General features: G+C 51.2%; 1 protein-coding gene across 9 annotated transcripts in view; it reads right to left on the bottom strand.

Moving 5' to 3' along the window:
- Positions 1-24,463, bottom strand: part of Atp2b2 (ATPase plasma membrane Ca2+ transporting 2) — a 173,056-nt gene that overhangs the window by 70,716 nt on the left and 77,877 nt on the right. For all 9 annotated transcript variants that reach the window (XM_051203563.1, XM_051203560.1, XM_051203559.1 and 6 more), the window contains exon 3: positions 346-543. In XM_051203563.1, coding sequence (XP_051059520.1) covers positions 346-543 — 198 coding nt within the window. The remainder of the gene's footprint in view (positions 1-345; positions 544-24,463) is intronic.

Here is a 24,463-nt window from a genome sequence, read left to right on the forward strand (position 1 = left end):
AAATGGTCACCCCTGAAAACATACACACAATTAACATTATATGGACTCAACAGGTTATATTTGGGAATTTACCGGGTGAACCAGAACGACTGAACCACCTTCTCTATGCTCCAGGTACCTCATCTTTAAAGGAGGTACAAGCTGGGCATGCTGGAGATGCCTAATAAATGCCCACCATAGCGTTTTAGCACTGATGGCTCAGCCTTGCACTCACAGTGGGCTGATTGGGACCTTGGCCTGACCTGGTATCTGTGGCCTGAGTCCCAGTGAGTTCACTCCCTCTGTGCAGTGCTGTGGGCCCTCTTCCACATGCTGTGTGCTTCAGGAGTGCTGGGGACACCTTACCTTCATTGCTCTCTCCAGGTGGGTGGTAGAAGGACAGTCCCAGGGAGATGATGGCCGCGATTTCCAGGATGATAAGTGTCACGTCCTGCAGTGCTTCCCACACCAGCTGCAGGAAAGTTTTTGGCTTCTTTGGAGGTATGAAGTTTTGCCCAAAAATCTGTTTCCTCTTTTCCAGGTCAGGAGCGGTGCCTGGCAAACCTGTGGACACAGGACAGACAGTTGGGTGGGGGCCAGAAGAGATGCATGCCTATCACTAGGAGCTAAGGAGGGAGCGAGGAAATGTGGCTGGAACCTTCCAGGCATTTGGCCTAGGAGCCCAGTATTCCAAACTATTCATGTCCTGAGGGGGCCACTGATAAGTGAATGGAGGAACCCAGAAACACAGATGCTTCCAGACTCATGGTGGTATCCATCCCCATGGATATGCATCTCATACACATGACTCTGGACATCAGAGCTCAGCCCAACCCACTTCAGCTCAGCACGGTCATACTACACAATGCCCCCTTCAGCTGAGAAATTCTTAGCCAGACCATTGTAAGCTGGGGAATCTGTGTGTATTCAAGCCTAACTCCCAGGACCTGGATCAGTGACCTGCCTGGAGATGAGACTAAGGCCAGAGCATCTTAAATTACCTAGGCGTCCCTCTGTCCAGAGATAAGTGTCCTTATGGGTAATACTGACTCAGGCAGGGAGACAGCTGTGTAAGAGGATGGGCAGAGATTGGAGGGACACAGCTACAACCAAGGACACCACAGAGTCACCAAATGCTAAAAGAAGTTGGGGATGGCCTCTCCTGATGGGTCTAGGGCAGAGTCTGGCCAACACTCTGGTCATGGACTTCAGAGCTGTGAGAGAAGCCATTCCTGGCTCAAGGCTACCTAGTGTAGGATATTCTGCTCCAGTGAGCATGGGGGCAACCATGCAGCCGGCTTCTTCCCTGGTCTGAGTTACCATTTCTTAAACACGGCAGAGCTTGCAGTATTATTTCATTTTCCACAATGAGCCTCCTCTGGCCTTTGAATAAAGCCTGACCCTTAGTTTCCCTTTCTGCTGTGACGATGACAATGGTGGCAGTGAGGGCACCTGACTCATATGCTCGGGTGTTGCTCAAGTCAGCAAGTTTTCTTATGCACCAGTGCAGTGTGCAGCCCTGCAGCAGATCCTGTGCAGTGTACAGCCCTGCAGCAGATCCTATGCAGTGTGCAGCCCTGCAGCAGATCCTGTGCAGTGTACAGCCCTGCAGCAGATCCTGTGCAGTGTACAGCCCTGCAGCAGATCCTATGCAGTGTGCAACCCTGCAGCAGATCCTGTGCAGTGTGAAGCCCTGCAGCAGATCCTGGGGCAGTGTGCAGCCCTGCAGCAGATCCTGTGCAGTGTACAGCCCTGCAGCAGATCCTATGCAGTGTGCAGCCCTGCAGCAGATCCTGTGCAGTGTACAGCCCTGCAGCAGATCCTGTGCAGTGTACAGCCCTGCAGCAGATCCTATGCAGTGTGCAACCCTGCAGCAGATCCTGTGCAGTGTGAAGCCCTGCAGCAGATCCTGGGGCAGTGTGCAGCCCTGCAGCAGATCCTGTGCAGTGTACAGCCCTGCAGCAGATCCTATGCAGTGTGCAACCCTGCAGCAGATCCTGTGCATGTGCAGCCCTACAGCAGATCCTGTGCAGTGTGAAGCCCTGCAGCAGATCCTGGGGCAGTGTGCAGCACTGCAGCAGATCCTGTGCAGTGTACAGCCCTGCAGCAGATCCTATGCAGTGTGCAACCCTGCAGCAGATCCTGTGCATGTGCAGCCCTACAGCAGATCCTGTGCAGTGTGCAGCCCTGCAGCAGATCCTGGGGCAGTGTGCAGCCCTGCAGCAGATCCTGTGCAGTGTACAGCCCTGCAGCAGATCCTATGCAGTGTGCAACCCTGCAGCAGATCCTGTGCATGTGCAGCCCTACAGCAGATGCTGGGGCAGTGTGCAGCCCTACAGCAGATGCTGGGGCAGTGTGCAGCCCTACAGCAGATGCTGGGGCAGTGTGCAGCCCTGCAGCAGATCCTGTGCATGTGCAGCCCTACAGCAGATGCTGGGGCAGTGTGCAGCCCTACAGCAGATGCTGGGGCAGTGTGCAGCCCTGCAGCAGATCCTGTGCAGTGTGAAGCCCTGCAGCAGATCCTGGGGCAGTGTGCAGCCCTGCAGCAGATCCTGTGCAGTGTACAGCCCTGCAGCAGATCCTATGCAGTGTGCAGCCCTGCAGCAGATCCTGTGCATGTGCAGCCCTACAGCAGATGCTGGGGCAGTGTGCAGCCCTGCAGCAGATCCTGTGCATGTGCAGCCCTACAGCAGATGCTGGGGCAGTGTGCAGCCCTGCAGCAGATCCTGTGCATGTGCAGCCCTACAGCAGATGCTGGGGCAGTGTGCAGCCCTGCAGCAGATCCTGGGGGCAGTGTGCAGCCCTGAAGCAGGTACTGTGCAGTATGCAACCCTGCAGCAGATCCTGGGGCAGAGTTGAGAATGAGACAGCACAGCACCAGCTCCCATGGACACACACACATGCATTATTGTGAGGTCCATCTTGAGGTCAGCAGACACTCAGTTGGTCTGATTGAGTCTTCAATCCCCCTGAAGCTCTGTGGTTCTAATGATTGACAAATGGTGGACAATGTGGGAATCAGTTCTGGGGGGGGGGTCGGGTCAGGCCACAGCTCTGTGGTTCTGTTCTGCTGGGGACCCATAGGCCAGATCCTAAGAACCCAGGTTCTGTGTCAACAGACAGGGACTGCAAATGCCACAACTGAGGGCCAACGAGTGAAGTGGGGGTGGGGGTGGGGGTGGGGGTGGGGTGGTGGGGGGTGGGGGGTGGGGGTGGTGGTGGTGGGTGTGGTGGGTGTGGGGGGTGGTGGGGGGGTGGTGGGGGTGGGGGTGGGTGTGGGGGGTGGGTGTGGGGGTGGTGGGGGTGGTGGGGGGGTGGGGGTGGGGTGGGGGTGGTGGTGGGGGTGGGGGTGGTGGTGGTGGGGGTGGTGGGGGGGTGGGGGTGGTGGTGGGGGTGGGGGTGGTGGTGGGGGTGGGGTGGTGGGGGTGGTGGGGGGGTGGTGGTGGGTGTGGGGGTGGTGGTGGGGGTGGGGGGTGGTGGGGTGGTGGGGGTGGGGTGGGGGTGGGGGTGGGGTGGGGGTGGGGTGGGGGTGGGGGTGGGGTGGGGGTGATGTAGGCAATCAGGAGCAGTGAAGACTAAGGCAAAGAGCATATTGGCTCATGGGATCCAGTGGAGACATCTTCCAAGCTTTCATAAATCAGAAGGCTGGAATCTGATACAAGGGCTCCCACTGGAGATGTTTTGGAGCCAAATTCTACATCCCTGCGGGCGGGCTGGGTCCCAGTGTGAGCTGTCCAAAGTCATGTGACTAGCAACTGGAGGCTACAAACTGCCACATTACCATGGCCTCTACTGACTTCCACAAACAACTGCACACTCAACACTGCCACTGCCTGCCATGTCCCCACTGCCACCACCCCTACCTACTGCTGTCCTGGGCCTGGAACGTTGGGCACGTCTCTCCTTGCCGTGATAGAGATGGAACCCAGCACCTTGTGTGTGCTATGCAAAATGCTGCACCAGGAGCCAGGCCCCAGCCTGTGTGTGCCTGGCTTAGCTGTCAGCACCCCTCCCCCTGAGGCAGGGGACTTGGCTGTAGCTATCTTTCCTTGCTGTTCATGACCCTGAGTAGCTTTTACACTCTCTGGGTGGGGGAGGGCTGGTGACCCTGGGACTACTGTGTTTGAGGGTCGCTGAATCACACACAGCTCTGACAGAGCTTTGTACATAGTCAAGTTCCTGGGCCATGCTGTGCAGAGTACATGCTGCACACCAAGGCATAGGGTCCTGCTCTGGTGAAGGCCAGTGAGACAAGCCCAGCAGCCACCGGACTCTCGAGGGGCAGCCTGAGCAAGCTTCTGCATAGAGCCCACAGTGCCTGAACCCGATGATGGGTCCATGGCAGCCTGGGCCACCAGCCCCCTAGGTGTCTAGGGCATTGACACCTAGGTCGCTTCAGGGCCCTGCTACTTACATTCAATAAAACAACAGTGGTTCAAACTAGACTGTGACTAAGAGGCTTCAGATGACAGCTGTGGGACCTAGCATGAGTTGGAGACTGTGGGCGCCTGCACATGTGATCAAGGAGGGTGTGGTGGGGCTGGGACCCTGTTATAACTTGGACGTGATTCAGTGATAACAACAGCACTAACAGCTGGGCTGGTGTGCACAATGGGCATTTACAGCTGTGTGGTGTGGCTGTGGGAGGAGTCCCTAGGCTCTACCCCTTGCCAGAGGCTAGCCCAATGGGCAGCTCCCAGGAAAGTACTACTAGGGGCTTGCAGCAATTGGTGAAATACGATGAGATGCTTGGACTGCTCTTGGTCCTGTGCCCTTGGGCAGATGGCCTCTCCTCCGGGGCCCATTTTCCTTGTGCCAGGCATTTGAATGACAGTAATGCTTGCCTTTTCTGTGCTCAGAGTGGCAAAGGACCCAGAGGCTGTTAGCTGTGAGTACTGTCATTATGAGCCACCTACAAGGTATGTGGTGTCCACCTGGCCCCGCACTGTAGTCACTGGGACATTTAAAAGTGTATATTTACCCCCAGACCCCAATGCCAGTTTTTGACTGAACTGGGCAGGGCCATGTCTTAAGGTGGAAAGAACTCCCCAGGAACTCGCTGTGCTGCTGGGCTGTGGTGGTCCTCTGACCAGAAGCCTCTCCCAGGAACTGGAGGAAATGCAAGTTCTCGGGTGCCACCTGGGCCTGCTGCATAGGTCTCTGTGTGGGCCTGCCACCTGTGTGGTTACCAGTTTCCTCAGAAGGGGGTAGTACAGGCTCTGTGTAGAGAGCTGCTGGTCTGCAGAGGCAAGACAAGACTGCTAGGTGATCTCTGGCCCAGGGTTTCTGGGAGCCATGACATGTGTAGACCTTGGATCGCTGACCAGTCCAATGAGAACAGCAACTGGTCCAGATTATAAGGTGGTGGGTGACAGAGTCTGTACCCAACAAAGCAGCTCTTTGCTCAGTTCTGCAGTGTTTCCAGCTCCCATGTGAGCTGTCTTACTTCTTTTAAGCAGCTGCCAGCTTCATAGCCTCTAGAACACCTGATGCAGAAAGTGCATCAGGCTGAGAACTTGACAGCCCCAGACATGGGACTGAGGAAGACTAGAGGAGGAAGCTAGAACACGCACGCACGCATACACACACACACACACACACACACACACACACACACACACACACACACACACGACTCAGTGCTCCTGGCAGACATGAGCCTGCATGGTCACACCACTGACTGGTTTCTCTCCAAGCAGAGTCCTGTGTGTGTGCTCATACACACAGGAACATGGTGGGGAACATGGACCTCTAACTTGACCCAGATGCAGACATGAGGGTAACTGATTCAAATCCCTTAATGTCCTTGACCTGAGTCAAGCTGAGGTACTATGATGTTCATGGTGGAACTTTCATGGCTCCAGAATGTTCTGTGTGGGCAGAGAAGGGGGCTCATGAGTATCAGACATCGTGGGGCTGGTTGGTGTGGATCTCTAGATGCTGTGAAAATATCAATTATTTCTACCAAGGAAGAGTTAGACTCCTGAGTATGGATCCCAGATGAAACAGAGAGCCAGCCACTTGTCATTTAGGATAAATAGCAAACAAATTATTTAGTGTGAGTGATACCCTGTATGATCTTGGGACATATAACTAGTAAACTAATTACTTGCTGTTCACCTGAAACACAAATTACACTGATCAGCGGTGTGCCCCAATGTTCCTCCGGTTGTCTCTTTGCAGGAACAGTGTGATTCCATGTACTCAGTGGGGAAACTGAGACTCTGAAACATGGAAGTTACTTGGCCTTTAAGCAGTGTGATTTGGTTGCGGAAGAGGTCTGTGCCCCCCTTCCACCCTGGCCCTTTCCATGCTGTGGAGATGTATGGGGTGTGACCAATGGGGAGCCCACATTCCTCAAACCGAGCCTTGTTGCACACACCCAAACGGTGGCCATTCCATACTCTGTCAGCCTCATAGAAGACACTTCATTCAGCTTGCCTCTTGGTGGCTTGTCCCCACCCTTTGGAAAAATAGAGGCCCCAAAGCCATATTCACTGCCCATAAGGCCCTTCCTCCACAGAAGTGCCTCAACACAAAAACACTGCCAGCAGCACTTCCTCACTGCCCCAGGAGGGGGCGCTCTGCACATTGGACAGTTGACAGGTGGGTGCTTCTCTTTGAGCCTCCATATTCTAAAGCTGGGGCCTAGGGAGGGAAGAAAATGTGAACTGTGGTATGTTTTAGGCACACCATAGGTGTCTAGAACCTGGACAGGACACCCTTTGCTTCCTTTGATCTCTGATGTTAACCACACAGAATCGGCAGCAGGGCAGCCTGCCTTTTCACAGCCATGACACATAGCTGAAGCTCAGACCGCAGAGGCTCCATGACTGCTCTCTTCATGCCTGCTTTCTGCCTTTGACAGAGCCCAGTGTGCAGGTCAAAGGCAAGAACTCTGCCTCCCTCCTGCTGTTCCAGAGACAGCCTCGTGCTCTACACAGAGCCTTGGCTGTGGACGAGCGCTAGCTCCAAAGCACCTGGAGGGGATTTGGAAGACATAGTCACCAGGCTGGCTGTTGCTAAATATTTGTGCTGTCAGTGTGATGTGGGTTCTTCCATTAACATAAATAAAAGCCTTATATATTTGAGGAAAAAAAAAACTCTACAAGCTCTTTAAAAGCTACATTTATAGAAAAATGAGTTTCTGTCTTTGGAAACTGAGTGGGCTAAATAGACTGTAGTTCATCTAGCCCACAATATACTACACGGCAGTTCTTTTAAAAAATGAGCTTGGTTTATGTTCACTAGCATGGAAGTTTCTGCAAGGAAAACTGGTGAGAGAAAACAAGCATTGGAACAGTATGTGATGTTCAACTCCATTTGTGTGAAACAGGCTACATTTCTATGGATGCACACACACACACACACACACACACACACACGTGGCAAGAAGTGTGCAAGGATCACTCTTGGAAGAGGCAGTGCGGCTGGCTGTGGTAGTCTGCTCTGACTGGAATATGTGAATATTAATCAGGAGAGTGTGCTTTTATCTGAATAATTCAAACTTTATTTTTCAGTTAACACCAAAGAAAATGAAGGTTTTTATTTTCCTATATAACTTTTAGATGAAATGGTTCTGCAGATAAATATTCCTGGGTTAATACCTTCACTAAGACCTGAGTGTCTCTGGCTGGGTTATTTCAGCTCCTCCATGTCATGGGTAGGACGGTGCCTAGTTCATAGCCTGGCCATGGAGGTGGAACCAGGCATGGCCAGCCAGACACACAGTAGGTGCTCACCAGACAGTCCTGTCATCTCTCCTTTCTCTTTGTATTTTGTCTATAGTGATCCTTTAGGTCCATTCCCACAGCTTTTATTTTTTCTTAGGGGCAGGGTCTCACTATGTAGCTGGGCTGCCCTTGAACTCTCGGTCAGATCTGCCTGCTTCTGACTCCAGAGCTGGGATTAAAAGTGTGTGCCACCATTATGCTAGGACATGCCTGGCCCCCTTTAGCCTCTTAACCCTGCTGCTTACACCTAGCAAAACTCTATCCAAAGAAAAACTCACCTCTGGCCAGATTTATGCTGCCTGATTCTTTCTCCCAGTTAGGTCACCATCATTGCTGCCCGGGATAGCTTCACTACCCCGTCTCCCTGCTCTCAAACTCAGTCTGTGTTTTCAGAGTGGAAGGTGCATTGCGTTCATGTGAAATCCTTATCTACTACACTCTAGTGGCTCCTATGACATACAGCTGAAAGTCACAATTCTTACTAAGACCCAAGACCTGCTCCCTGTCTTCCTCTGCTGCCGCACAGTCCCATCTCTATCATTAGGGTCCTGTGACACTAGCCTCCTCCCTGAGACCTCAACCCAGTCCTTTCCTGCCTCAGGGCCTTTGCATGTGCTGTTCTTTCTACTGGGAATGCCCCCTCTTTGGCTGAGCCTCAGGGTGAACTCCATTCTAATGCTCTCCTAGCCCCAAATACCATCTATTTACATCACTAATAACAATTTTTAAAAATACTTGGCTCCCTTACCAAGTGACAGTTTCATGAGGGAAGGGACAGTGTGGCATATTTTGTTCTGAACTACAATAGATGTTTAATGTTTCCTAGACACACATGCCTAGGAAGACCAAAGGGTTGGGGACAATGCTGGACTCCAGAGGGACATCTTCTCAAGGACAGATGTGTTTGTGAAAGGGACTGAAGTTTTGGGGGGCACTCAGGGTCTTCTCTGTTCATCCACTCTGCGCCCAAGCTCACCCTCAGTGGCTTTGCATTCTTGCTGATGAAGGGGTAGGAAAGCCTCCAGGGACACCCCCCAGGGTCATGGAGGCCAGGGGCAGGCTTGATGAGCACATGTGCATTGGCAATCTGAGCCTTAACCTTTCCATCCTGATGTTACTCTTAGGAAACCTGTAGGATGCTGAGCCCTTCCTGTTACAAATGGCAGCCAGAGGACTAAGCCAGGAGGCATGCTGTAGAAATGGATGCTCTCTCACAATGAAAGAATTCTGGGGGCTTTAGGGGGATGAGTGGGAGGTGTAGGGAGCCATGTGTGACAGCAACTCTGAGAGTGAGTCCCTGTAGAGTGTGGTGTAGAAGCTGCATCTGTCCCTAGTCTCCTGAGGGGCTTCCCAGGTCCACACTACTCACAGGGAAACTGTGGGTCAGGCAGGCAGAGGAGTCAGCCCGAGGTTTCACACTGGGGCAATGGCCACAGTGTCCCTATCGTTTACCAAGCATGGGCACTACACCATTTATTGCTCATGGCTCCCCTGTGACCTTATTTTGTGAACTGTTTTATGGATGGAGAAACTGAGGTATGGGAGTACCCTCCTTTGGGTCTCACCTGGGGCTGCCTGGATTTAAAAGTCCACTCCCTAAGCTCTTGGATCATACCCCTTACCCAGGGACACTAATTTAGGCCTTTTGGGATGGCTAACACTTCATAAGGGAGGCTGCGAAGGAATGGGGATTATTCCACATTCTGAGTGAAGAAACTGAGGCACAGAAGAAAGGGAACACAGATGGGCATGCCGACTCACACCTTCAAATCCCAGCAGTGGGCAGGCCAAGGCAGAATTGCCAAGTGAATTTTGGGCCAGCCGGGGTTACATAGTGAGTTCAGGGCCAGTGCGAACTAAATAGCAAGGCACTGTTTCAAAAATGAGAGAGGCAGAGAGAGACTGAGAGAGTCTCAAAGGCAAGTCACTGACGTGCCTGGATGGACAGCCTGGACTGTGCAAAGCGGCACAGCACCCTTTGTTGCTTTTGTTTTTCCTGAGACTGGAAAAAAAAAAATGTGGCTAAGGTTTGAACTTGATAAGTAGCCGGGGATGCCCTTGAACTTCTGATCTTCCTGCTTTCACCTTTCAAGTTATGGGAGTTCAAGTGTGCACCCCACACCCTGCTTACTGGTACTGGGGATTGCACTTAGGGCTTCGTACATTCTACCAACTGAGTCACACCCCAGATCTCCAATGCTGCTGCTTTGAGAGGCAACTTTGAGGGCTTTGAACCCTGCATGCCCCCTTTCATCATTGCTACAGGCTCTGGAGGGGCTTGAGTTAGAACCTGAGCTCTGCCAACTTCTAGTTGTCTGAACTTCAACAAGTGACCATAGTGTGGGCATCGGTTTCCCTGCGTGTGAAGCATCGACTTCCTAAGCTGAGCCTGGGGCACTGGCAAACAGTGTCCTTGCAGGGTAATGTCTCCCCTGTGACCACCTCATCACCAAGTTGTGACCATGTTCTTTGTTGTGAGGGGGTCACATGCCAGTGAGCAGAAGCACTGGGGACATCTCTCTAGGTTTTCTGCCCTCACTTGGAAGCCTGGTGAGGCACTGCTGTGACCACACACTGGGTGAAAACCTTATGGGAACAGTCGGTTCAGGCACAGATAAAACACAGCATCCTTTTTTTTTTTTTTTGAGTGGCATGTCACAGCACCCAGTGACTGGCCTTTCTGCTTTCCAGCTGTGTGGTGTGAGGGACAGTCACTCACTTTCTCTGGACCTCTCAGTGGCAGACATCAAACAGCTTCCCTTCCTTGTGGGGCTGGGGTGAGATGCAGCATGGGCAGGGCCTCTGTAAAGCATTAGGCTATGCAAATACAGGAGCCACAGCGGCTGAGGGGAAACAGCATCCCTCAGGTGGAGCTGGAGCCATCATCATCCAGCCTGCCTCCTCACAAAACTCAAGGCCTCTGTGGGGAACCGGCCACAGTCTCTTTGTGCAATTTAGTAGTTGGTGTGATGTGGCCACAGGTGCCTCTGCCTGCGCTCAGGTCCACTGCTTGGCTTTCTTGAAGAACCAGAGCAAGTGCTTCTGGATTCAGAACACTAGGGCCCTGAATGGCTCACAGGCCTCCAGGTACATCTTGGTGATATTCCTGTCACAGGTGAGGTGGCCTCCATTGGCAGATAAGGGCAGTGCCTGGCTGATTATGCTCCTGTCCTGCTGTGTTGGAGGATAGAACTTGGGGTTCTGGCTGCAAGGAGGCCTAGATCATGGGCTCTGATAAGAGATTGGCAAGGTCTATATCCCAGGGCAGAAGCACAGGCCTGCTTTCTCAGATACTGGCCTGCCATTAGTGTTGAGCTGTGGTGGGACCTGACTCTGGAATTGATTAGTGATGTCTGTCACTCTTGTGGGTTAAGAAAGGAAGGAATTGAAATGTCTTTCAACCTGTCTGTCTTCATTTTCTTTTCAATACCTGGGACAGAATCTCATGGTGCATAAAAGGGGAGCCTTTTGTTGTAGTTTTGGACATGTCTGCCAACAAAACTCATTGTTTCTTGCACATCTGTTCCTTCTTTCTGGCCACGTACACCAACGTCCTTGGTGTTTTTGGATTTGACCTTTTCTTTGCTCTTGATTTCACCCTTAAATTCAGACTCTTAACCTTTTTCTGTTGTCTATTTCTACAATGGCCTCTCAGTGAGGATCCTTTCTCCCACCCCACCTCTGATTCACCACATAGTCTGGGCTCACCTCCCCGAGGCACCACGGCAGGCGTCCACTTCTCTCCTTCCTCCCTCCCTCCCCCTTCTTTGCTCACATATTCAAGTAAACGCTCGCAGCTGCTGCATCCAGAGGGTTAGGTATGCCCTGGCTCTGAGGGGCACAGAGACATGCCACATCCAACTGTTTGGCAGCTCTAAGTCTCAAATGGTGAGTGGTGAGTGGTGGTGGTGGTAAGCTGTTTCTGATTTCCTGGAAGTGCCTTACTTTCTGTCTACTTTTCCAAGCCTGGGTCTGTCTTGACACCTACCTCCACCCACCTTTTCAGTCTCCTTCTCTGCCCTTCCCTGGACACTTTCCACCAACCTCAGCTCTTTGCTAATAAGATGTGAATCGATTAATATAGCTCCAGTTTTGAGGAGAATCCCCAGGGGTCTCTATTTCTCCTCACTGGTCCTCAGCTTATTCCCCAGACCTGCTTTGTGTCTGTTGGTCCAGATGCTTGGCTTAGGGCTATAATACCTGACTTATTGTGCACAGGCTGGGCATATTAACCTTCACAGTGTCTTGATTTTCATATCTATAAAGTGGACTTTGAATAGTACCACTCCCACAGGGCTATTGTGAGACAAAGATGTACCCATCACATATGTGAACCTGCTGGGAACAGTGTTTGGTGCCTGACCAAAAACACAGGCCATCACGATGGCCGTGAAAGATCTTTCATTATTTTTGAAGGAGACCCTTTTCTTCTGGGGCAGAAGCTTTTCTGTTTGACTTGAACTGTTACCTTTTCTGCTTGTGTCCAGTTTGCCCCAGGGTTTCCCCTGCCTATATGGGAGGGGTTGTGTCTTGAGGCACACAGGCAAAGAAGAGTGGGTGCCTAGGGTGAGTCATCCCCCATCTCCAACCTCCTGCACTGGGTTGCACCTGGCTGCCTAGCAACCAAGGATATAGCTACTTGCAATTGTATGGAAGACATGATGTTCTGAAGGAACCCTAGAATCACATTCCACCAAGTTCTGTTTAGCCTGAGGCCCAGCCATGAAGACAAAATGACAGAACAGAGCACCAAGAAACTCAAGTATAGAGCCTGATGCTAGAGGCCTAGAGTCAGGGACATCCTCAAGTTGAGCAGGCAACGGTGGATAGGCGGTGTGAGTAGCTTAGCTCAGGTCTGTGTTAAAAGAGTGGCCTTGTTGCATCCTCACGGGGCAAGCCACTTCTCCCCTTTATGTCTCAGCTGTTCCTTCTCCATGGGGCTGAGGGCTCAGAACCAGCTTTGCAGGCTTTTGGCCAAAATTAAACAAGAGCATACAGCTCCCCTACTCCCTGGAATGTCCCACATTTTAGAGAACAGCCCCTAGTCCCTCCATGGTCTCCATTCCCTCCCTGTCAACTGCCCTGGGGTCACATCCCTTAGATCCTACCTCCCAGCCTTTGCCGGCCCTCTCTTGTTCATCCTCTAGTTCCTACTGCCTCCTTTTCCCAGGGCTCAGACATCCTGTTCTGCTGTCTCCCAATGTAGCTTTATGCTTGCAGCCGCTAGAGCCTCCAGAACCCTGGGCAAGCTCCTGAACTGCTCTGTTCCTTGGCCTTTTCCTGTCATCCTTGCTCACATGCAAGTTCCGTGGACACAGAAACATGGATGGTTTTGTTAATTACTGTTTATATCTCTGGGCCTGGAGCTGTGCTTAGCACACAATTGATTCCCAAGAAACACATGGATGAGTTTCAAAAGTTTTGGGGGTACTAAGCCTCATTGGTAGATATGCATACCAGGGCATTACCCTTGACACCAAAGCCAGTTTCTGGACACCTGGTGCTTAGTAGATGTTCATGGGCTTCAGCTCTCTTGGCTACATCTTGAGTTTATTTCTTTCTACAAAGGAGCCAGGCTGATGCCCTTAAACCTCATGCTGATTGGTCCAACATCTACTAGAGGTGATTCTTTTTCAGATATTCATCATTGGAATGATGGAAAACATGGCAACAGAAGGCTGCCATGCTTGGCAAGTTCAAAAACAAAGCTGAAAATTCAGCACTGAGGTGGCATGTTTTCCCAGAGGCCTTGAAGAGCCTTATGCACTGGAGAGCTGGAACCAATCTGAGAGCCAAGTGAACAGAGATGGAGCCAGGAGGCTCAGGTCCCTGACTTCTGCCACTTGTTAGGGTGTGTCCTGGCACACTGTGCCTTGGTCTCCTCATCTGTTAAATGCTGACAATACAGAAACAGCTGCAGGAGTATCCTCCCTGTCCCCAGCTGTTCTTCTCTGCCCAGGTGAGGCCACTCACAGGCCCCATACAGCTGCCTGTCCTTCATTAGTGACCTGAAGCCTGGCTGCTCCCATGGTGCTTGTTAGTTGGCTTTGGACAAGCCTTATGGGGTGGAACAGTAGAGAAGCTCAAAGTTCAGGATCAAATAGCCATCAGACCCAGAGTAGGAACATGAGAGAGACAGATTTGCAGGCTGGCTCTGCAGCATCCAAACCCACTCCCTTGCTCAGGCCTCTGCCTGGGCAATTAAAGTTCCTGCCTCCCCGCTTCAAGAGGAAGCCTCCTACCAGAGCCATGCTCAGATCTCACTCAGCCTGTCTCTGTGCCCCAAGGCTAACAAGGGGCAGCTGTGGTGCACCTCTCTGCCAGCTCAGAGGGCCTCTGGGCTTGGGGGTCTCCTCTAGGGTCAGTGAGGTCAAAGGGATGGAGTTTTCCTCTTTAAGGTTAGGGAAACCCTTTGGGGATGTGAGCAAGGAGGCTATGGGGTGGAGATGGCTGAAGTGGGACTGAGCTGTGTGTGTTTGCAGGGCTGGGTAGAAGGGAGCCCTTGGCTCACACACATATTTACTTTCTAGGTGTTGGGTTTCTGAGGGAGTGGAATCACCCTTGCTTTTAAGAGGTGTGAGTCCCCACACCTGGGACTGTGTCTCTGCTCGAGAGACGCTTGAGCTGCTCCTCTCTAGGGGAAGGGGGCAGACACTTCTCATGGCTTGAGAAGAAGTTTGGGAACATCAAAGCCATGCATGATACTCTGCAGCATACCTTTGCAGGGACATTTCTTTTTCTGTCCCAGGACTCATGCAGCATACTCCCCTCTAGGTCACTCTCCCCAAGGAACTCTTGGTTCTAACATCAAGAGGCCTCCCTGTTAGCCACTGTATACTCTCTGGGTGTCCCCAGCAAGGAGGGAAGTGAGGAAAAACCAGGGGGCCAGCAAGGACAGGACACCCAAAGAAAAGCCCAGGATCACCCAGGGAATCCATTTCTTTTCTATAAAATAGGAGGTTAAAGAGCTGGTCCTTCTGAAGCTCTGTGATGTTCAAAGGAACAAGGCTCACTGGGCTCATGGAGTGACTGGCAGACCCAAGAGGTAGACACAGGGAATAAAACAACCATGTGCACCCTCAGTGTCCACAGGCAGCTTGTTTAGACATCCAGCAATAGGTGTGGTGTAGGACAGTCCAGTCCCATCGACAGACCACATATCTGTCAGCCCCACCCTCCTGCTCATATCTGGCTCTGAGCACCAGCATGCTTAGGGGAAAGTGAAAGGTCTCAGGTTGCTGAGCCAGCTCCTCACACTCCCAAGGCAGGCAGAGTCCTGCAGGTGTCCCTCATCTCCCATGACCATGGGTTCTCACTTATCCAGGCCTAGGTTTTCTTCTCATAGCCACGTGACTTAGGCAAGTCAGCCAGTCTCTCTATGTCTCAGTTTCTTCATCCACCAAGTGGATGAATGGTGGTGTGCCCCCCTACAGGTATGAACTGCTGGTAAGAGGCCAATGTCTACTTGGTTGTTCCTGAAGGATGGGCAGTGCCATTTTCCTACAGACTCCCTTCCTATCCAGGTCTCCTGACTGCCTTCTGTCCAATACATGCTCTCAAATAAGGGGCAGTAGAGGTTTGCAGGTAAACACCTTACCTTGGCATATCTATGAACTCTTGATATGTCATGACGAACCAGGCCCATATGTTGAGGGAGGAATAAGTCTGGGAACAACTAGTCCAGCTTTCAGCCACTGAAGAGCCCGTGTCCCTTTCACCTCACCTACCCTCATGGGGTCTGCTCCAGGATGCTTGCCACCTTTGGGTGTCTATTCCCTAGGGGTCTCCAAGGGAAGACATTCAGATGGGCAGGTGTTGAGGGGGATGTTTAGCTCAGTCATCTCTGTCCCTGGAGAAGATGAGGGCTGGGAGGGGCCTAGCATGGCTACTCAGAGCCTTGCCACTCTCTGACTGGTCCTTCTAACTTGATCTTTTTGATCCTGGATCCTTTAAGATTCCCTGGGAGTTTGTGCAATTGTGAGTTAGAAAGAAAAGAAAGGGAACGGAAGAAAAGTTGGAAGGCAAAAGTAGAAGGAAAGAAATATAATTGGAAAAATTCATCTGAAAGCAAGGATAAAGAAGCAGAAAAACACGTGCAGGTTTGGCTTGGATGAGGCTCTTTTTCCTTCAAGATATGAGGACTCCCCTACAGGGAAGAGTTTTGAGAGCTGTCAGTCAGGATACACCAGCTTCCTGGCCTGAGGGTGAGCATGTGAACAAAGATGTTCTTTCCTGTGTGTGTGTGGGGGGGTGGGGGGGTGGCTCACACCTGCTTGTTAAGCTGTCATTAGAATTCTGTGAAATAAACTGTATAATCTGCCTTTTAAAAGGCAACCGAGATGCCCGAGGGATGGTTCAGTGGTCAAGAGCACTGCTGCCCTTCCAGAGGACCTAGTTTGATTCCCAGCACCTACAAGGTGACTTAACAACTGTCTGAAATTCCAGTCCCAGGGAATCTGGCGACCTCTTTTGGCCTCTGGGCATCATATATGTGGTGCACAGGCATACATTCAGGGGAAACACCTATTCACAAAAAACTTAAAAGACATCGATACCCCAAAGTCATAACTTCCTACTTCTTTGAGCATGACTCCCCTGGCCAGGGCTCTCTCCTGGGGTAGTCTGTGTGGTGAGGGCACAATGCTGCCCACACTGCCCAACCCCTTGTTCACTATTGTCCCTAAGGTAAAGCAGTGGCAGTATCTACACCATGGGAAGTGACCCACACTGCAAGGGAGTCTCCTGCCATGGAGAGCTGGGTGCTACACTTTTTCCACAACAGCTCTGCTCAAATCCTCTGTGATTTGAGGAGTTGATTGTGCCTGACCCCTCCCCCACCTCTGAACTCTCCAAAAGACTTGCTTTGTCAGACCTGCCACTGGACAGGACACATCTCGGTTTCAAACCTTCTGGAACACTCAACCTGGGTTCCCAGTTTTCTTCCTTTCCCAGAGCCCATGGCCACTCTATCCCTGTCATTTTATGCCACTAGGTTCCTTCTGTGGCTCGAAACCTGCAACCATAGCTGACAATGATCTTGGAATAACATGGCCAAGAGAAGAAAACGCATTCCCACTATCCCAGTACCAGGCACATTCCAGATGTTTCTTTGCATGGAGTCATTGCCTTTGTTGAGAACAAGACAAACCCCACCTCCCTCCCTCTCCCCCTTTATGTAAGTCGGGGGTTGTGGGAGCCTTCTTCTATCGCTGGCTACCTTCTATCTGAGGCTGGGTCTTGTACCACGTCAGTTGGATCAGCTAGCCAGCAAGCTCCAGGGATGCTCCTGTTTCCATCTCTCTGGTGCCAGCTTTGTATGTGTGATCCAAATTCTGGTCCTTGTGTTCGTGTGCCAAGCATGTCAGTAACTGAGCTATCTCCCCAGCCTATAGCCTCCCCCATCTTTTAAAATCATATTTTGCAAGGCTCGTACTTGTTGCTTTATGTTCTCTATGACAACCATATTCCAGAATGTTCCAAATAGCTCCATGGAGAAGCAGAAAGGGACTTCATTACTGTCCTTATGTTGGCATTTAAGAATCACCTGCCATCCCTGCTTCTGACATCACACAGAATATAGCTGAGACTCCAGGGTACCCTGGTTTTCATTTGGATTTCTGTCAGATGCCCAGCGAGCTTGGGATCACCTCAGCCTCTTTGCAGCTCAAGCTTTTTGTTTCAACATCCATATCTCTTTGTATTCTTACTAAAACATTTAAAGTGCACTTTACTTAATTGTTTTTGTGAATGCACATGTGCATGTGTGTGAAACCACGTGTGCCATAGCATGTGTGTGGATATCAGAGGACACCTGGTGTTGTCAGTTCTCTTTTCTACCATTTGGGTCCTGGGGATTGAACTTGGGTCATCAGGCTCGGCTGCAAGAGCCTTTACCTGCTGAGGTTTCCAGCCTTAGCTCTGGAGTTTCCAGCCTATCTTGAATCTCCATTCATCTCTGTACATTATCTGTGTGACCCCAGGCATGTGATTTCACTTCCTTGCGCCTCCATTTCCCTGTTTATAAAAATTGGATGCTTGCCTTAGCTGTGAGGATTCAAGGAGAGAGACACCTCGCTTGCTTGCTTACTCGGAATGACTACAACTTCTCTTTCCTGCCCCAAGCCCCAGGCAAACTTATTTTGTATTCCTTTCTTCCTTATCTCTGTGACCCTGTCCATGCTGGAGCACTGTTGCCCACTGTAACTGTTTACATTTCATCTTGTTCGGATACTGCCTCTTCCATGCAGTCCTCCTGACCCTCCCGTGAAAATGCCAGTTCTTGCCTCTTAACTGCCCCCCCAGGAATGTCCAAAGCTGTCTGAAAGAGGGACAGGTCTTCTAGCCATCAACCTTTTGGGGCTACCTGGGCAGACCACAGGGATTTGTGGGGAACTCTTTTGGAGACAGAGGTTGATGTCATCTGGGTACCAGGGAGCCACAGGCCTGGGGTGCTCATTTCCATGTGCTATAAATAACTGTCTGAAACCATGGCAGGGGCCAGGACTGCACTGGGTGGAGTAAGGTAACCTCCGAGAGATGAGGGGCCTGTGTGGGTAACTCATCTGCCCTGCCTAGGCTTCTCAGGTGACAGGTGCCTGTAGAGAGGCAGTTTCGGCTATCTTGAGCCACACCTGGCCTCATGGGACCCAGGCTGGTCTTAGAGCTGAAGTACCACTAATGTTAGAGCAGGTTCAAACACTAAGCACTATTTCTTGTCCCTTAGCCCATTTGAGAGATGGGGAAATGGAGGCACAGGGAGAGGAAGTAATTGAAAATTAGGGCTCAGGCCTTTGGACTTTCAGGAACTAAGGAACTCTTGCCAGGGAACACCCATGTGCTGATTCACTACAAAGCCAGCTGACTATGGCAGGGCCATGCTCTGGTTTGAATTTTCAATGTTGGAAACTCATCATTCCACATGGCAGTGACCTTTGAAAGGTGTGGTCACCTGAGCTCTGCCCCCATGAGTAGGGCAGCGGTGGGTCTGGCTAGTTGCAGTGGGATAGGGTTAGTCAGATGGGCATGGGATAGTCAGTGTAGGGGAGAGTTCTGAGGAAGGACGGGCTGAGGGCCTTTCCTCTTCTCTCTGTCTCTTTCTCTGGCTCTCATCCCTTCTACCATCTTCCCCGGAACACCAAATCTCTGCAGATGCGGGTCTCTGACCTTGACTTTTAACCTCCAGAACTATTAGAAGGACACTCTATTAGCTGCCACTCAACAGACAGAGATGCAGGAGGCATGGGCTCAGTGGAGGGGGAAGGCCAGTGTCCCAGCCACGTGCTACCCTGTTTTCTGGGTGCTTCTGAGAAATCCTGGAGCACGAGGGAACCCTGTATGAGAAACACTTCCCGGAGTTCTCATTTCTTTGGCTCATCCAACCCCTGCAAACGGGCTTGCCATGGACTCCTCCCTTAGCGAGCTTGTGGTCTTCTTCACACTCACACAGGCAGGACAGACCTAAATAGTCTAAGCCCAGGTGATGGTCTGAACACATGGCACAAACAAGCCAACTGCATCAGTTGATCTTTCTTTGCTGTGACAAAATACCCTGGCAAAAGCAACTTAAGGGAGAAAGGGTTGGCTTGGCTCATAGTTTGAGGCAGATGCAGGCCATCGTGGAGGGGGATGGGGAGTTACAGTAGGAAAAATTGGTCACATTGCATCTAGTTGAGAAGCAGAGAGTAATGAAAGCCTGTGCTCAGCTCACTTTCCCCTTTTTATACAGTCCAGGAACCCAGCCCAGGGAATGGTTCCACCCACAGTGGGCTAGTCTTCCTTAATAAACAAGATATGTGTGATATATATGTACATATATATCAATATACTTTACATATTAATATATTAATACTTATAGTAAACAAGATATACATACACACACACACAAGATAGCCCCCATCCACAGGCATGCCCAGAAAACTGTCTCCTAGGTGCTTCTGGACCTTATCAAGTGGGCAATTGAGATTCACCATTTATTACATTAATTAAACTCAGGCTTTACAAAATCATCTGCAACCTGTGGCTGGAGACCCCCACTCATTGAAGGCTTCCCTAGGAACTACTCATGTCTCACAGTCACCCTGGTCCTTACCCCAGGTTCTTTATTCTTGCCGTTCTCCACTGAGATCATACTTTCGGCCCAGCTCAGAGGAAGCCTCTCCCAATGTGGACCCTCCCGAGGCAGCATCAGTGCTCCTCTGACCTCCAGCATATTCCCTCTCATTTCTGTCATTCCTGTCTGTCACATTCAGAAGCCTGGTAGCATCGGATATACATATTAATGGAGAGGCTCTAAGCCCTGTTTTCCTCCTGTGTCAGAAGAGTTCCTGGTTCCCAAGGCTCATGGGAAGACAGGACACAGAGGTGTGGAGGCTGGCACACTGCAGGTGAGTATGCTCTAACTAGTCTATGGTGTTACAGCTGTGGTCAGTTCCCTGGTGGAAAGAACTGTCCCTAGACCAGAGCCTGATGGGGTAAGCATCGCTTACAGCCCACTGTGGCTCCCTTTGTTGGGATCTTTAGGAGGTTTGAGGAGAGATATCTGGAGAGGATTCTGCCTCCTCTGCATCCTCTCTACTGGCTAGACTGAAGCCCTGACTGCCTGTGGTTTCCAGACTGCCTACAAACTCTTACACTAGTTTCTGGCTCAATTACCCTCACCTTGGACCAGAATTGGGTGTCTACGAAGGCTGCCTGGTCCTCAGCATCCCAGGTGCAGTCATGTGACACACACATTGTTCTGTTCCCTAGGGAACATTTGGAATCTATCTCAGATCTACTTAGAGAAGAGGAGGTGTGGTCCAAACCTGCACATAGTTTGTATGCAACATAAAGTAAGACTCAAAGCCAATGCTCTTCTTATTTATCCTGTTTTTGAGCACATAGTAGGTGCTTGCTGTTTAGTACTTTTCTGTTCTGTTAAACAATGATGGCTTTGTTATGAGACTAAGGCGACCCTTCCTCTCCACACTTGCCTTTTCTTTTGAGGTTTCTGGGAGCCTGTGCTGAAAGCATTTGACTTGGACACAGCTGCCCACAGTTAGTGACTGACAGCTGCCCACCAGCTTTCAGATTTAGCATCTTTATTCAATGGATCTGCTTAAAGCAAGGCCCCCTCCTGCAAACAATCCCTCTGTGACTGTGCTGTGTGCCTGGCTGTGCAGAGCATTACTGCTGTCAGGGCCACCCAGTCTGCTGAGACCACCCAGAGCCTTCTGGTCAACTGCAGGGTGGCCCTTTCTTGGACTGCTCCCTGCTCTCCCTTGTCCCCTGTCCTGTAGAGTAGTGTACCTGGGATGACCCTCAGCATGCACTCATGGGCTCCTGGAATTATTCTATTGATGATTCAGATGCTGTGTGGGTATCACTGTGGAGAGTTGCACCACTGACTCACCAGTGTCCGGATCAAACCTCTTTCAAAGGACTTTTCTCCTTGGTGGGTGTGTTTCACGGAGGGTTTATATGAACTCCAAAGCAAATAGCAGTCATTTTTTTTCAACCCACAGACTCCTATATATTGCACAAGCTCACTTATCTGCCAGGACTGGGTGTTGGTCCCTCACCACTAATTCAAGCCCTACATGTCCCCTTAAGTCACATGGACATCACTGGAGAAGAATGACAGCAGCTAATGCTGAGATCATAGCCACCATGTGTCAGGCTCAAATCACATTGCGTGAATTTCTTCTTACAGCAATGCCATGAAAGCCACACAGTCTCATTCCATGTTACAGATGAGGAAACTGAGGCCCAGGGAAGTAGATTACTATCCCAGTGATCACAGCTGGATAGGAACCAAGGTTTGGCTGTGATGCCGGCCAGTCTCCTCACAGAGGTGACAGTTGTCACAGGCGGGAACATGCTGGCTGCTTTGGCGTTTTCCTGGTTCTCTGGATGTGATTATAAAAGGGCTGAGTTGGGTGGCTGACTGGAATTGGGGTGTAACTGGTGTTCTGGGAACTTTCATGTTCCTTAGTGGTCCCTCCATCTCTTCTTTCTGTGCAGGCTGAGCATTCCTTGGGAGTAAAGTGTCTACTTTCCTCCCACTGGTCATGTGTGCAGCCTAGGGGTCCCTGTGTGCAGTCAAGGAGCCCCCTTTTAACCTTTATTGTCTTGAAGAGACAGATTCAACCAGTTTGAGAGTGGTCGTGTGACTACAAGTGACCCAGTGAGAATATCTTCCGGTACATAAAGGGGTGTAGTTATGAGGAAAGTAATGCCTTGTGCTTCTTGAGAGACTGGTAATGGGAGGGCCTTGGCCTGAGTCTTCTGGGGTCCCCAGTGCCTGCCTCTGAAATAAAGCCCACACAAGGACAGCAGAAGTTAAGCAGAGCAGGAGGAGCCTCCTAGACAGTCCTGGAGCCAGCCATGCCTGGGGCTGACGTGTCTGTGTGCAGATAGCAAATCCATTCTATGTCAGAAGCCTATGTAAGATGATTGGCTGTCAATAGCAACTAACTCTACAAGGAGATTCTATTTCTTTTTCATTCAGACATTGCCTCATGAAGTCCAAGTTGGCCTTGAACCCCCTATGTAGCCACGGATGACTTTGAACATCTGATTCTCCTGTCTCCAGTACAGGATATATAGGTGTGCACTACTACTCCTGGTTTATGTGGTGCTGGGGATAGAACTTGAGCCTTTGGAAAGACATGTGAATACTCTACCAACCAAGATAATTTTTAAAGAAAACTAGAAATGTCTTGATAATTTTTAAAGAAAACTAGAAATGTCTTGAGTTGCTGTCTCCCAGAGGCAGAAGGAAGGGGACCCAAACAACACTTCACAGAAGAAAACCAAATCACAAAGGTCTCAAGCCCCCTTAGCAGGAGGGCTGAGGTGGGGGCTGTCCTCCACCCCTAGTCTTTTTCTCTTGCCCTGGTGAGAAGATGGCTACATTTCTGAGCCTTAGGGCTACCTGTGAGTCTGTGTCTTCTGAGCCTACTACCACACAGGGTTAAGAGCCCTACACAGGAGCAGCAATCCTTCTAGAAAGATCTCCAGGGACTAGGGAGGCCTTGTCACCTGTCTCCAGTCTGTGGAGATATCCCCATGTGGAACCTGCATCCCAGAATCCCCTGTCTTACCTTGCCTGGGATGCTGCTATATCTCTGCCTGCCTTTGTCTCCCAGCTGTCCCTCAGGGGCCCAGTGTCCTACTGGGAGACAGAGGTTCCACTCAGTGCCCTGCCTTTTCTGGGTCCCCAGGTTGCGGCAGAGCCACTTTCTATCTCAGTTCCTATGCACAGGCATGCTCCATCTACCATGAACTATTCCTCACCTTTTGCCCCTTGCCCCATGGTGTAGGTTGGCTCGGGAGTCATCTAAAATTAACCACAGGCTCCCCTTCACAACAGCAGCACGGTGTCAAGTTCCCAGTGCTGGCCTGTTCCCTTTGTCTCCCTCATTCTCCCCACCAAGAGACACTCAGTGATAGACATCTGACAGGGACCTGTCCCAGGTACCTTTCCTGTGGGGACTGGGAGGGAAGGCTGAGGACTACAGAGCCTCATGTGACTCCGGGCCATGTTGGGCATGGGGAATCAGAGCTACCTGTCTCATAACCAACACAAAGTATTCCATGTCCTTTCTCCAGGTCCTAGTTCCATCCCTTGCAGGGAGGGGCACCATGGAACGATTGCCTCTCTCTCACTCTGTGGATCCTGGCTAAGCCACTACTGTTCACTGTACCAGGTGTGGGGAGACCCCAGGAGACAATACAAGCTTCTGCTCCAGGCCTGGGCCCCCAGCACCGGTCCCCCTGCTTTCCTCCTCCTCAGAGGAGGAAATGTACTCTTTCCTGGGGTCTTATCTGTTCCCGTAACTCCAGGGCCATGTGTGGAGTTAAAAACACTCAGTAGGGCAAGAGCAAGGGTGACCCGAGCCTCCTCAGCTTCCCCAATGGCTTATGGACCCAAATGGCCACCAGGTGCTGCTGTCACCCCATCCACAGATCAGGCATCAGGAGTTTCACTTAACTCTCTGGGTGTCCCTTGAAGAGGAAGCCACACAGGATTGAATCCCTAACACCCCAGGCTGGAAGAGTGTGGAAAGAGAAGGGTCAGCAGGAGAACAGGGGAGGGGCTTCCCAGCAGTGCACACGGAACTGAGTGCAGAGGGGCAGAGGGTGCACTGGCCTCATGGTGGGCCTCTACAGTCAGGCCTCTGGATAGACAACCCGGTGCTGCTGCCACAGGAGCTGAGCCCATGAGGGATGCTGCAGGCAGAGTCACACTTTGGGAGGCCTCAGACCCCATCTGTCGCTCAGAGAGCTTTCTGCCTAAATTTAGCTGGATGCCTGGAGACTGCTGTATGCAGGGCTGGAGCAGTTCCCTGCACCAGCTCTCTGGTCTCCACAGCAGATGAAAGGCAGTGTGTGTGTGTGTGCATGCGTGCGTGCGTGCGTGCGTGCGTGCGTGTGTGTGTGTGTGTGTGTGTGTGTGTGTGTGTCCGAATGGCCAGGGTGAAACTCCATCTGGAGTGGGCACAGCCCAGACCATGTGGCTTCTGAATTCGAGGCTGAGGCTGAGGGACTAAGCACGTCTTTAAATCACCAGTTCCAATACGGTGGGGCAGATGCTGAGCCTGAGACACAGGGAGAAAGGTGTGAGGGAACACACTCATACTTATGCCTGGTCCACCACGGGGTGCCCTGCGCGTGATCTTGCACCCAGCTGATTGGCAGTGGTGGCCTCCACATGTCTGCAGAATGGGCAAACTGCTTTCTGGAACACATGTATGGGGGCATCACAGAAT

This window comes from Phodopus roborovskii, unplaced genomic scaffold, assembly GCF_943737965.1.
Source record: "Phodopus roborovskii unplaced genomic scaffold, PHOROB, whole genome shotgun sequence".
NCBI classification, from domain to species: domain Eukaryota; kingdom Metazoa; phylum Chordata; class Mammalia; order Rodentia; family Cricetidae; genus Phodopus; species Phodopus roborovskii.